Source organism: Myotis lucifugus, unplaced genomic scaffold (genome assembly GCF_000147115.1).
Source record: "Myotis lucifugus unplaced genomic scaffold, Myoluc2.0 scaffold_106, whole genome shotgun sequence".
Classification (NCBI taxonomy): domain Eukaryota; kingdom Metazoa; phylum Chordata; class Mammalia; order Chiroptera; family Vespertilionidae; genus Myotis; species Myotis lucifugus.
The window spans coordinates 961,584-977,147 of NW_005871154.1; the positions used below are offsets into that span (position 1 = coordinate 961,584).

General features: G+C 37.1%; 1 protein-coding gene and 1 non-coding gene across 2 annotated transcripts in view; both read right to left on the bottom strand.

The window, feature by feature from the left end:
- The window catches only part of TYR (tyrosinase), a 91,939-nt gene that overhangs the window by 61,736 nt on the left and 14,639 nt on the right, over nt 1-15,564 (bottom strand). Inside the window, exon 2 of the mRNA XM_023757385.1 lies at nt 2,928-3,778. Within this exon, the coding sequence (XP_023613153.1) occupies nt 2,928-3,778 (851 nt within the window). The remainder of the gene's footprint in view (nt 1-2,927; nt 3,779-15,564) is intronic.
- Nucleotides 9,522-9,628, bottom strand: LOC111826865. Its single transcript, XR_002830293.1, has one exon. It is a non-coding gene; the product is annotated as a U6 spliceosomal RNA (small nuclear RNA).

A 15,564-nucleotide genomic window follows, 5' to 3' on the forward strand; every position in this document is an offset into this window, starting at 1 on the left:
AATATAGGTTTAAAAATAATGTCATGCCCTGCAGAGTTATCGATGCTGTGCCATAGATCTGGACTAAATAAGTAATGGACCAAATGTGCAAAATGTAACAATGCTAGCACAAAGGGGTTAGAGTTAATTCTACTTGGATAAGGACGTAGAACATTTTCATTACAGTATGAATGAAAGGACTCCATTAGTGTATCTGCCCCAATTGTCTGTACAATTGATTTTTAAGGGAGTCAGAGTGACTACAACCCAAATTCTACATCCATTAATTAGTGGCTTATTTGGAATATAATTTGAGTCTAACTGGGAACAACATGGTTGGCTTGGAATCGCACTGGAATCAGAGGCGCTGGGTTTCAGTCCTCACCTGGGTGACCGTGGGCAAATCCTCCTGCCATTTGGGGCCTACCTTCCTATATAAAACGTGGGCGCTATACTAGATACTAGTGACCGGTCTCTTCGTCTCAGAGTTCACAAATGTTAGGAATCTCTAAAACCTCTATTTCCCCCCCTTGCTTTCAGTTAAACCTACTGAAAGCAAAGGGTGGGGGCGGGGGGGAGGAGGGGAAATGGAGGCCCTGTATCAAAGGAACTATCAAGCTAGCAGATTTGGAAGGTGTTAATTCGTATGAAGGCTTTGTGATTTTATCTCACACAAAATAGTCCAGTTCTTGATTTGAGTGTTCAATTCAGGCAAAAGCATTGACCCCTGTGGTGTGTTTATTACAGAAGCTGAGTTTATGAAGTGGAAGAAATATCAGAACAATCTCATGTTAATTAAATCAGTGATTCTCAGTGCCGGCTGCACACTAAAACCACATGAGAAGGCTTTAAAATGCAGGTGCCTAAACTTCGCAGTGGACCAACTGAATATGATTTTCCGTTAGAAATTCGATGCGTGGAGCCCATGCAATTGCTTTTAGTTTTTTGTTTTGTTTTGTTTTGTTTTTAAAATATTTTTAATGTATTTTTATTGATTTCAGAGAGGAAGGGAAAGAGAGAGAGGGTTAGAAACATCAATGATGAGAGGGAATCATTGATTGGCTGCCTCTTGCCTGCCCCTACTAGGAATTGAGCCTGCAACCCAAGCATGTGCCCTTAACTATGATTGAACCCAGGACCCTTGAGTCAGAAGGCCAACGCTCTATCCAGTGAGCTAGACCAGCTAGGGCTTGTTTTGGTTTTTGAAGCTCCCTACATGATTTCAATACTGAGAATTACTGAATTAATCAATATAAATAACTGATCTTGCCCCATTTAGCTCAGTGGTTGCGCATCGGCCCATGAACCTGGAGGTCACGGTTTCATTCCCAGTTAGGACACATGCCCAGGCTTTGGGCTCAATTCCCAGTAGGGGGTGTGCAGGAGGCGGCCAACTGACAACCCATGTCTCTCTCTCATTGATGTTTCTATCTCTCTATCTCTCTCCCTTTCTCTCTCTAAAATCAATTAAAATATTTTTTTAAATGGTCTTAATTTTAAAAGGACTATAACATGAGAGGTTGTGTGAATAAATGGAAACAAACAACTAGAATTGGTTTTCATTGTCACTTCACGCAGTGATACCACTCACAGTAGGTGAATACAAATGTTCATTCACTTCACCTTCCTTATTTAAACTACCATTTGCTTAGTTTTCTTCAATGGCCTTTGTCCACCCTACACCCTATTTCATTTTTTAACACCAGTTACTACCTAGCAGGTTAAACATAGAACTACATTGAACCTAATGTTATAACAACCTAGTCCAACACTTACTTATTAGACCCAATAATTTTTATGTAGAAATAAAATTGGCTGCAATCATAAAAGCAAAAAAAAAGGGAACAATTTTCCACTCGATAATTAATAAATGATTTGAAAATAATTACAAATATAATTCTGGTATCACCAAGGAGCATGCATCTCATGTAATTAAATATCAGTTAATATCCATCTATTAGATGTTGTAATTTTTTTTTTTGGTAATTTAGATAATCCTCCTGACTTTCTGGGTCAAGTGAAGCTGCATAGTTAAGGAAAGCATTATAACTCACTGAAAACCCCACATCCAACCTTAGCAATATTTTAAGCAGTAGCAGAGGTTGTGAGAGCTAGATGAGAGGTTTGTACTTTATAGATTAAGGCAGGAGGTCTGAAGGCTTATTGAAATAGATTTCTTTTTGCAAAGACCTCTTTTTCCAGACTTTCCTACACAAATACACTCATTAATCTTGGTAAATAGCTGACATTAGTGACCACAGATATTATACAGCGACCGAGACCCTTTGGTGTGTGGGCTGGCGCTCTAACCATTGAGTAACACCAGCCAAAACAGCTGTTTTTATTATTTACCTACTTGAGCCTTAGGGTTCTTATATGTTTTTAAAAAAAGAAGATTTAATCTAAAGAATATTCCCCCAATTTTCCTGCCTATTAATCCCCAGACATTTAGCAAATGATAATACTTCCCTAGGACCCTCCACTGAAGATTCTAACCAAAGGGTTTGGGATAAGGCCAGGGATTTGTACTTTAATATGTGCTCTGTATGGATTTTGTTGTGAAGAAAATTTCAGAAACACTGATGTAGATCATTTATTTAATCACCTAAACATTCATTCATCCATTCTTTCAACAAATATTTAATAAGCCCTTACCATTTGCCTGTCACCATCCTAGGTGCTGAGGGATGAATCAAATACTCTATTTATTAGACCTTAGGAACCTGGTAGAAGATATCAGACGAATAAGCTCTGTACAGATATCTATGTAACTACAATTGTGAAGTGTGTGCTAAAGGAAAAATACAAGGTATGTTGAGAGTTCTTAATGGGAGACCTTTTCTATTCTTGGCAGAAGAGGTGAGGAGGGAGGCTTACACAGCCCTGCCTGAAGAAGTGATTACTAAGTCTCCATTATGCTCTGATACTATATGTTCAGCACACCTTACCTGCCAAGAGGAGAAGAAGGATGCTGGGCTGAGAAGGTTAGGGTTTGCTGGGTTGCGCCCTCCCATTAATTCATCTGTGCAGATGTCACAGTTTTCAGCATCTCTCCAATCCCAGTATGGAATGGTGAAGTTCTCATCCCCTGTTATCTCCTGGATGCCTTGTTCCCACAGCAATAAGAAGAATCTGTGCCAAGGCAGGAAACCCGGCGCTTCATGAGCAAAATCAATGTCTCTCCAGATTTCAGACCCTCCAAGCAGTGTGTCCATTGACACATAATAGTGCATCCAGACAAAGAGGTTATAAATGCTGATGTCCTTAAACATGGGTGTTGACCCATTATTCATTTGGCGATGGGTGCCTAAGGGGATGACATAGTCTGGGCTGGTAGTACGCTTTGCTAAATTGAGGTAGGCAAGAAATTTGTTTTTCTCTGGAACACTCAAATCAAAGATGTTCCTTCTCACCAAGAGTCGTCTCTTTGTACAATTTGGTCCCCAAAAGCCAAACTTGCAATTTCCACAGTTGAATCCCATGAAGTTGCCAGAGCACTGGCAGGTCCTGTTATAGAAGACGGAGGGCCAAGACTCCCGGTCATCCACCCCTTTGAAGGGGAATTGAGGCCCATGGGGTGCATTGGACAGAACAACGTCCTGACAGGATCCCCTGCCGGAAAGCTGGCCGCAGGGACTCCCATCACCGCTCCATGGTGGACAGCATTCCTTCTCTATCAGGTTCTTGGAGGACACACAGGCTCGAGGGAATTGGCCTTCGGAGGTCTGGAAACTCCACAGCAGGCAGTACAACACAGCAGGTAGCATTCTTCCTCCAGTCCTCACAGGGCCTGTTTGCGCTGTGCAATTAAGCAACACAATTTTCTTTTAGCTAACCCTCCAGTGACTATCACATGTTTTGGCTAAGTCCTATATAATGCCACTCCCTCCTCCAGCATCAAACACTCTCAGTGTTTGATGATCTTAAGCTTTCATCTTCTGAAACCCACATGACTAACTTTTCTTTAGAGTTGGCATGTATCCTGCAAGTGGGATAGCCCTAGGTTAAAGTGAGAAACACTGTTCACCATTAATAGTTTCTCATGGTTAGAATGCTAATAAAATAATGTTATTAATGATAGTAATGCCTGATCTATGTAAACCCAGTTCACTGACTATGAAGTGAATGCTGCTTTGAATTTGAAAATAAGAAGTAGTGTCAGTAACAGAGCTTCTCCTATTAAGAAAACTCAGGAAGTGTTAGATATAATGGTTGTAAGGTAGATGCTTTTCAGAGACCGTAAATAGAATAGGCCACAGCATTTGCAGGTCAGCTTTGGAAAAAAAAAATCTTTTCAGAGCCTAAAGATTATTTCTTATATATGATTATATTGCAGCTTCTTTATTTTCTATGAAGACAAAAATCTTTCTGCTACTCCTCCCTGATTATCTTGGTGCCGTTGGCTGCTTGCTAGCTCTCTAAGTACTCATTCTCTGACAATTCCTAAGGATAAGTCACTTTGATAAGCAGATGACCTGTCTTATTTTGAGAACTTTTACTATTTAAAATTCCAAAGGAAACTCTTTTTGTTTTTAATGCTGTAATCATTGCAAAGTTTTCAATTTAGTGAGTGAATGAAAAAGAATTATTATACAGGGTGTCCCCCCCAAAAAAATGTATATACACTCTAACAGCTGCTAGCTCAATTTTAAAAATGAAATGTATTTTAATAAACACAGCCTTTATAATTATTCAATGTGTGTGTATACATTTTTGGGACACCCTATATTTATTCTACAAATATTTATTGATCATATAAATTCTTTCAAGAATTCTTTCTTTGGGTGTATAGTGAACTGGATAAATTAAAATGCATGAATAGAAATATAACTTTACCACTTACACTAGTTTTCAAATGAGTAGTATAGATCATAAGTACCTGAGACTCTCTATATATGTATAAAGAATATATATATATACACATATATACACATATATACACATATATAAATATATATAAATAAATATATATATATACACATAATTTCAGAGAGGAAGGGAGAGAGAGAGAGAAACATCAATGATGAGAGAATCATTGATTGGCTACCTCCTGCACACCTCCTACTGGGGGTTGAGCCCACAACCCAGGCATGTACCCTGATCCGGAATTGAACTATGACCTCCGGTTGACAGGTTGACGTTCAACCACTGAAGCACACCAGCCAGGCAGTACACAAGACTTTTAATGGTAGGACATCTTGTGAACTGAGGATCCTTGAAAGAATTGCATAGTAGTTGTTTTTTAATTAATAGTATTCACATTTTATTTAGGGAGTGCCTTGAATAAAACCTTAAATGGTGGGGATAAGTTTGAAAGACTACTGAGAATTGAGACATTACTTCAGGTAGGCAAAACTATGGAGGTGGGAGCTGTGTTTCATTGGCAGAGTTAGAGCATTGGATTCAGATAGGCTCCCCATGGAGGGGCTTAAAAACTAGCTAGTTTGAACTAAGGTGAATTAGAGGATAAGAGTAGTCAAATCAAAGTTGCCTCTCTGAGACTTCTCACTTTCCTTATCCTACTCCATACTCAAAGCTGGGTGGTCCCAGGAATATAAAGAACAAGTGAGAGAAGTGAAAACGGAGGAAAGCAGCAGTGCCAGGGCTCTTGGCTGCAGGGTTCTAGGGAAGGTCATCATTATCCTGGTGACCTTGAAATATCAGCCTCGTCTGCTCTCTTCCTTTTCTGCTGGAGTGGATCTGGTGAAAAATGTCAAGGTCCCTCCATACAACTCTCCGGAGACTCAAAGCAGCCTTTTTGGTTGGAAAGAGCAGTGTGGGTGAGAAGGAAGAGAAGTTTCCATGGGAATGCTGCCTCTGGCTGGGATCAGGAAGTCATCACATGATCTCCACAAGGAGGCTTAATCTTTTTTCTTCCTCCTTTCACAGCCACAAAGAGATTAAAACATGCTCCTTGTCTCTGGGGAGTCTTGAATCTGTATTACTTTTAACCACATGGGGCCTTTTGTAATTCTGTTCCATCTACTTGCAGACAGAATTCAACTTCTCATGTTCAACTTAATGAAGAATTTTGCTTTACACTTGCCCCCTATCAGGCTTCTCAGTAAATAACTTAGAAAGCCTCCATCACACCCCTGGGCTTCTGTGACTACAACCCCAAGTCTGTTTTCTTAATCTTCAAAGTGTGCTCAGAGGAATGGCTAAAATGTAGTTTGTCCTCTTAATTTCTTTTACAAGGTTGATTTCTTTAAATTAACAGACCTTGTTGTTATTCTGAAATATAGGACACTAACTCCTCTGGCCCATATGTACATGTCTTATTGTCAATACAAACTTCTTAAAGGTCAAACCTCATTTAGGCTGGTTATTCTCTGAACTATATAGTTGTACATCCTCTAGGTGTCTGGTTTATAGAATTGGGTGTCCTATTGAAACCAAAGTGCTGTGATCGGGTCCGCGTTTGTTGTCTGGCAAAATCAAGAATGAGTTCACAGAAAAGATGTTAAGAAAAGCAAAGTTGATTGAAAGATAAATGGACTCTCTGCAGCAGAGAGTAGCAGGAAGAGGGCCCAAGCAGTTGCTGGTTATGATTCTTTGTCTAGGGGTAGATTTATGTTTTGCTGGCTTCTGATTGGTTCTTTCACAAAATTCTGCCTTATCAACATCCATACATTTTAAAGCTCACATCTCTGGCATGCACCCTTCTTCCCACCTAGCCGGATTGCCTTAGCAACTCCTGCCTAACTGGGTCTAATCCAGTGGTCGGCAAACTGCGGCTCAGCAAACCATGGCTCACGAGCCACATGCGGCTCTTTGGCCCCTTGAGTGTGGCTCTTCCACAAAATACCGACTTCTGCGCATGGGCCATGAAGTTTCAATCGCACTGTACGTGTGCGCCCACACATGGTATTTTGTGGAAGAGCCACACTGAAGGGGCCAAAGAGCCGCATGTGGCTCTCGAGCCGCGGTTTGCCGACCACGGGCTAGTCTTTCCTGCCTATGGTCTCATCCCTGACTACCTAGCCCTCTTCTATCTCCTCAGTATCCTTTCCTGGAGGATTATTATATGAGTTAATCCGTCAGTTAATGCAATACTCTATTAACCAAAATTAGAGGCTCAGTAAATACTTTGCAAATATTTGTTGAGCATCTATTATCTGGCATATGCTGAGCAATGGGGATGCCATGGTAAGCACAATAGAGAGGTTTCTACCTTGTGAAGCATGTTAATGTCTATGATAATATTTTAATTTTAGTAATTTTAAATCATATTTATAACTATGTACATAGATTTTCCATAGTTTCCCCCCTCTGGTTAAATGACTTTTTAAGCTGTTACTATGGACAGAACTATGAGGGAAGATGGCAGGACCTATCTAGTCTCATGAATTAGAGTTAAGGTTTTCCAGGATTAGTTACATTTCAAGTGACCTCTGAAAGATGAGTAGAAGTCTGGTGAGTGAAGAGAACAGTGGATATTCCAGATAAAAGGGTTATATCATAAGAAAAGACTCCAAAGTGAAAGAATCATGGCATGTTCAAGGACATTTAAGGTGGCTATAACCCACAAAGCTATGTTGATGTGATATAAGTATGGAGGTATATATGTAGATGAGAGCATAGTCCTTAAATGGTTTAAAGCAGAGTTTTGAAATTATCATGTGCAAATTAAAAAATTCTACTCAAGCTGCTGAGATGACAACAGATGTGGGGGGTGGGAGCAAGAGTAAATGTAGAAATAACTGTTAGAGATTTTTGGAATAATCCAGGCAAGAAATCATGTGGCTTGAACCAGAGTGATGATCCATGAGATAGATGGAAGTGAGTGGATTTGAGAGATATATAGGGGATGAATTCAAGAAGACTGAAAGGGGAAGGGGAACAAGATTTGGGGTTGACATCTAGGTTTCTGGCTTGTGCCATTAACTAAAATAAGAAATAATCAAGGGTAAAACGTTCATGGGAATTGAATATGGGTTCATTTTAAACATATTGAATTTGAAAGTTTAAGCTATTGTCTAGCCACAATTGTCCTCTATTTTCTGAAGTTTGCATTGATCATTCACACACTCACTGGTTTTGACCTAGTCAACCTTGCTCTTTTCCCTCACTCTGATCATTTGTCTCTGCTTATTTATTTGATGATAGTTTAAACATTCTTCTCTAGGCTTGTTCAATTTTAAAAGTAGCTACAATTTATTGAATATAAGTAACCTAATCAGCTCAGTTTGAATAACTCCCATTTTAAAAATAACTTTTATTATGGAAATACTTAAAATAGTCAAACTAGGAAAAAAATAATGAGTTAGCCTGTACCCATCATCAAGATTCAACAACTTGAGTTATATACTTGAAATCTGTATGGTTCTGTGAACTCATGTCCCTCCAATAAATTCAATTAAAAAAATCATCAACTATTACCTTTCTCTAGGCATTGTTTCTCCTGTCCCACCAAAATAAAAAGAAGTTCTTTAGTATTTTAAAACTAATTTCATATTTTCTCTATAACTTCTCAGTATACATAGTTAACAAGTAAGGACTTAAAAATATAACCACAATAGCAGTACAGCATCTCAGACAAAAAGAGAGAACAATAATTCCTTACTAGTAGTACCATCTAATTTTAAGTCTGTGATTAATTTACTTTAATTATATTAAGAAAAAAAATTTTTTTCAAGATCCAAACAAGGTCTATACATTGCTTTCGGTTAGTGTATTTCTTAAGTTTAAAGATATCTGTGGGGTTTTTTTCTTCTTTTTATATGCAACTTATATAGAGAAGAAACTGGATTTTGTCCTGTAGAATTTCCCCACTTTGCAGGGTTGCCTAATTTTATCCCTATGGTATCACTAGACATGTTTCTTTATCCTGTATTTTCTATCATCTCATAGGTTTTCAATAACAATCTTTTGCATTTTCTATAATTAGGAATTAGATCTAGAGAGTTGGTTAAATTCAGCGTCAATTTTGTTATTGTTTTTGTTAAGGGTTACTTCACAGTCTTGCTGTGTACTACTTTCTCAAAGACAGCAGAGGAACCAATTGTATGGTTTTGCAGTAGCAGTTTTTTTTAATTTTATCAGTGGTTTGAAGTGCTTTCAGACTGTCTGAACAATTCTCAATTCTTATCTACTGTATAATTCCATGACAAAATTTTACCTCATGGTTTCATTATTTACTGATAATTGTTTCCTACATCCATTGTTTCATTTAAAAAATACAATAATAGCCATAACTGGTTTGGCTCAGTGGATAGAGTGTCAGCCTGCGGACTCAAGGGTCCCAGGTTCGATTCCGGTCAAGGGCATGTACCTTGGTTGCGGGCACATCCCCAGTAGGGTGTGTGCAGGAGGCAGCTGATCGATGTTTCTCTCTCATCGATGTTTCTAACTCTCTATCCCTTTCCCTTCCTCTCTGTAAAAAAAATCAATAAAATATATTTTTTAAAAATACAATAATAGTGAACTTTGTACTTTTACATGCATTTATTAATTGTATTTTTTTGTAAAGAATAACTTTTCCTCTGACATACATACAAAAAAGGAAGGGTAAATGCTCAATTCTTGTTCTTTTTTTTTTAAAAAATATGGAATGCTTCACGAATTTGCATGTCATCCTTGCGCAGGGGCCATGCTAATCTTCTCTGTATCATTCCAATTTTAGTATATGTGCTGCCGAAGCGATCACTCAATTCTTGTTCTTTATCAATTTCCAGAATAATGATTTGGTGCCTTAACAACCTCTAATCATAACTTATATACATATTTGTTTTAACTATCATGATGACTTCTATACTTTTATGTATTTGGTATGTTTCTTTTCAAGGTAAAAATTGATACATCTTTGCCCAATATTCAGCTAATTGGTAGACATCAACCAAGCTACATTATGATATGTTGGGTAATAATTATCATGATTGTGTTTATGTGTACTCATGTGTAGAGTTGAAGGGAAAATATGTAGCTATCAACTCTCTACAGTTTAAGTTTAGACTCGTTCATTATTCAATAAATAATAAATATTGAACATCTACCATGTCAAGGTCCTATACTAGATACCTGGGGGATTCAAAGTTGTGTAATTCACAAGCCTCAATTTCCCCTGGATTTGAAGGTATGAAGGCACACCCTAAGTTTTTATCCAAAGTCTGCCAGTTATTAGTTCTTAGGCCCCATGGCAATAAAAATAGGGGAAGGATAATAAGGATATATTTATGATTTGTTCAATAATTTCATTTTAAGCATATACTTACGATTTGTTTCATAGTTTAACATAGAGTAATTCTTAGCCTTGTCACATAAGGCTCTTTGGAGCTCTTTGGAGTGTTTAACATGCATTTTAACATGTTATAGTACATGTTAAACACGTAATACAAATTCTGACACATATAAGTACTCAATAAATGTTAACTGTTATTATTAAAAACCACAAATCGGGTGCTTGTAGTGTTCATTGCTACAGGGTTCTCATTACTTTTAGACCTACTCAGTGTTAAGAACTAATAAATAACTACTTTAATAGTTATATATAATTAGTTTTCATTATTACAAATTCGCCCCTTCTTCTCTACCTGACATTTTCACTTTCCCTTTTCTTCTAATTAAAACCTGATTCTCTAAGATACTGAACTTTGGCCATTACACCAAGATGTCATGCTTCCTTAGAATTCTGAGTTTAGCACATGCTCTTTGTCCTTCTAAGAATGCTTTTCTCTTTTATTCACTTGCACAATCTAGTCACACTGTAACTACAGGTCTCCTTCAAGGATGGGTGAGGGACTTCTTTTTTTTTTTTTTTATCCTCTCATTGTAACCTAAGTTCACCTTTGTCATTGTAATCATCATTGCAATAATCTATTAATTTGTCTGATGCTTCCTTCAGACCAATCCTTTGAGGGCAAAAATGTGAGTTAATGCCAAGTACCTGGTGTAGTGTCTGGCACTTTAAAAATATCTTCATTAGATGGCAAATGCATGGATTGATGAATGGATAGATCTATTTGCTCTTCATTTTCCTTATCTTGTGAAATGTATTTTAAAGTTCTAAAATTTTAAACATGTAGAAGATAAAAAATAAAATGAGTATCCATAAAACCACTATACTGATTTAATAAATCATATCATTTTAGGCTAATAACGATTTTTTAAGATCAGATTGTACCATTTTAGAGACAGGCAGAGTTGGAGGAAGATAGGAAAAAGTATAAATGATACTAGCTCCCATTTTGAACATAGTATCAGATACTGAGTCAGGAGAGCAGAATCCAGCAGTAAACTCAGCGTAGACTGCTAAAAATGAGAAGGCCCCCGTGAAAAGAGACTGATGGAAGAAAGGAACACATTTTGCCAGTACTCTGATAGAGGCTTAGCTAAGCAAAAGGTGAGGACCAGTATTTACGTAGGATTTATTCAACAATCATTTTCATGCAAAATTACTTATCGGATGTCCACTTTGATCTAGGCATTTCACATACAATTTTTAAAAATGTAATCAAACAAGCCTGCAAGGTACATGTAACCACCTATAGTCATGAAAACTGATGTTAATAATTAAGATCAAACTACCATTAAATTGCAGAGGTCATATCTGTCTGTATAATTTAAAATCTCACAAAAATACTCTATTTTATTGTTACCTTCTATGTTAATGCAATTTTACTTGCTGATTATACTTTGCTGTACTAATCCTGTTTCTATCTGATCTTGATGTCATATTTTGCTTCTGCCATATTCTCATGCTCATAACTATTATGAAGGTCATCTTTGGGTATTTGCCTTATCTTTGATAAGCTTCTAGATGTATAGATAGATGATCTTAGTTATCTCCAGTTCTAGTTTAAAGGTTGTCTTTTGCAATAGATTACCTCAATCATACACTAAATCTCCCTTCAACGTTGGTTCTCATAGACTGTTGGCTGTTAAGCAAATTGTGCTTACCACAGTGCTGAATGACTTGTATTTTCTTTGCTTCAATTGATTGTCTATAAATTATCCACAGGGTATTAATCTTTGTCCATTTCCTGATTGTGCACTATTCTACTACACCCAGAGCTAGTTTTACTATCGCTTAATGATCTAAATAGCATTAACAAAGAGCAAAATATGCATTGCAGGAACAATGGGTATTAGTTTAGACACATCATAAAAAATGGGTAAGTAGGAAGACAGACAGAACTGTAGGGGATGCTGAGAGACAGCACAGCCAGTGCCTCATAAAAAAAAATCTATTATTATCATAAAAGGGTAAAAAACAACATAAATAAATGTATTATAATGGAAAATAAACACATAGAACTCTTAGAAAGAAAATAGGTTTAAAAAAATGGATCTATGATAGAGTCAGGTAGACAACTGCTCAACTCTGGGTTAGAAGAGTCAACCTGGTAAGCTGGAAGACACTGGGTCACACATTAATTCAAATTAGTTCTGGTTCTGCCATGTTCTGTGATATTTTGCCAAGCACCTAACCCAGGGGTGGGCAAACTTTTTGACTCGAGGGCCACAATGGGTTCTTAAACTGGACTGGAGGGCTGGAACAAAAGCATGGATGGAGTGTTTGTGTGAACTAATATAAATTCAAAGTAAACATCATTACATAAAAGGGTACGGTCTTTTTTTTTTTTTTTTTTTTTTTTTAGTTTTATTCATTTCAAACGGGCCGGATCCGGCCCGCGGGCCGTAGTTTGCCCACGGCTGACCTAACCTCTCTAATTTTAACCTTTCACAGTTCTAGAATGGAAGTGATAATGCTGACCTGGTCCACTTTCAAATGTTAAAATAATGCTGCTTTTCCATAGCTTTAGTATAAATAACAAAGTACACTCACAAAATCAATCTCCTTGTGTCTTAACATTTAAACTATTTCATTTCAAACTGAGCTCCCATCACAACCCACAATTTCAGATTGGCCATTTGAAACCAATTGTCTTTTTCTGAACAGCTCCTATTGTTCCTGCATATCTCATGATCCCTGTGATAAATAGAATAAAGAGTGTAATTCCTAACATTATTCCCACTCCCACTAAATTAATATAATTAGCCTATCACTTATGGTGAAGAGAAGAAATGAACCTAGTGGTTATGCTTCAAGTGATATCTTTTCAAATGGATGCAGAATGTCCTATATAAGACAATGATTGAAAACATGTTTACCTAAATAGCCTATAGAATGCTTCCCTTCTCAATTCAATTTTTTTCAAGTAGTTACATAGATTACTGAGCTAAGTATAGGCTTATAAACATTTTTACCTAATCCCAACTTTTGTGCTGTCTTTAGAGTTTAGAGTCCTGCCTATCCTTTTAAGTTAATTTCATATGACACTTAATCTGATGGTCTGTTGACTGTTCCCAAGATTAATTTGCACTAAAAACATTAATTTTAATCATCTTTCTAATTTTATTTTTGGAAAAAATCACATTCATTACAGCAAACATGTATTTATACAGATGAGGCAAATGTAGGTTTACAGTTGTTCATATGAAGGATAATACAATACTAAATAAATAATAATAGGAGAATAAACTCTGTTTGGCATGCACTCAATTGTAAACTCACTTTTGCCCCATGCTGTATGACCCAGTGCTTCACACTGTATTCAGAAGAATAAAGGGCAGTCCTACTTTTAAGGAGTCAGAATAACACATATTCCTTTGTTTCTTCGTTTAATCAATTAACAAATATTGAGAGTTTTTATTTTTCCAAACAATGTGTGTGACAACAGAGAATAACAGTGACAAATGAGCCATGGTCTCTGCTCTAAAGTAGTTCACATTCTGGCAAGAGATTCAGAGAAATCAAGAGACAATTACAGGACAGCTTGTGAAGTGCATGTCATTAATAATATTGAATGTGGTATCAGTCAGGGTCCTGGCAGGAAACAGCTGACACACTCAAGCTGACTTTTTGAGGGTTAGTTTCATAAAAGAACTATTTACAATTTTGGGAGCAGGGTTAAAGAAAGTGAACAAGGGATAATGCAGTACCCTAGGCAAGAAGGGCAAGGGAAGGAAACAATTACTGGAACACAAAGGTCACTGTATTGACTGAGCCAGCTGGCAGGAGCTGAATCTTGCAGAAGGATACAGACAACCTCTGGCTAACCGGCAAAGAGGGATTTGGGGACTAAATACCCTGACCCTGACTTCACTTTCCTCTGTCCTCTGATCTTTCTGCCTGTGCACTTCTGTGGATGAAGCCAAGCTCAAGCCAAAGGAGCCTGGAGCCCCTTACTGAGGTTCTTATCAGTAAGCCTCCTGGAGCCCAGAACAGGGTAAAGAAGGCAAAGAATGGGCCTAGGAGGCCGAAGGAATGGTATCTAGCACAAATGCCTACTCTCTGTTTTTCACATCATTTATCTTTGCAATGAAATGGTTCTTCTGATCAAGAAAATGGGGTTCAGAAAAGTTAAATGACTTACCCAAGGAGATGCAACTGATAACTGATGGATCCAGGGATTGAACACACCAGTGTGGTTACACTCTCTGTTCTTTTCACAAGATCTATATGTTGGAATTTGTGTGAAGGAAATTGTGGAAACACAGTGAACACATATAACCCAGATCATCTCTGAAGGGACTTGGGGAGACTCGATTGTCAGGAAAGGTTGCCTGAGGAGAGATAAGGCCTGAACCAAATTTCGACAGAAGAATGATATAAATAAACAGAAGAAGGGGAAGAAAGTATAGCTCAGGCAGAGGGAGCAGCAAAACACAAAGATGACAACATGAATTTAAGACTTCCAGTAATTGATGATGACTGAAAGAGGCAGGGCAGAAGAAATGAGAAAAAATGACTTCTATACCAGCATGTAAAAAATAGATATGACTTGGGAACTTTTAGGTGAGTTAAAGGCTGCATGCTATTACCTCACGGTGTATAGATATTAAAGCTTATGTGGACAAATGAATAGAATTATTTTAGGTGAAAATAAGATAAAAGAAGATTTATAGAAAGACCATTACAAACAAAAACACAAAATGCTTCTTCATTATTGAAACCCAACTCTTTTGTCATTGGAATTCAATTCATCACCCTCAAGGACTAGGCCAACATTTTTTAGAAGGTATATCATTATAACATGTAAGATTCTTATTACTGTGCACAGTTTTATAATAACTTTGTGCTATAAAAGTGGCTCATAGTCCTAAACCCATTATAAATAGTATTGTATTTATGATGGGATTAGCAAGGCTTTAGCCTGAGAGTTCTATAATAATAGATTGGATATAGCTTGGTCCCCATAGCATTTAGATATAAACTCTGTTATTTTTGTCAAACATCTCCCTTTACCCAATGATTGACCAATAATATAGCCTTTATCTAGAATCAATCATGATCAAAGCAAAATCAAACACATAAGAAAAAACAATAGGCTTTTGTTCAAGACCAAAGTTTTGCCCTATACTAGCCATTACCCTCATTTTGATCCTCAGTTTTTCTTTTTGAAAAATAGGGATAATAAAATCAGCTCACAGAATTACTATGAGAATAAACTTAGATAATGTCTTTAAAATAGGAGGCTTCTAGCCCTCAGTTCCTCAAAAATCCCATACCGTTTCACTTTGTATTTTATATATCTTTTTTCTGAAGGTCATGTCATTATTTGACTTAAAAAGGACAGGTAA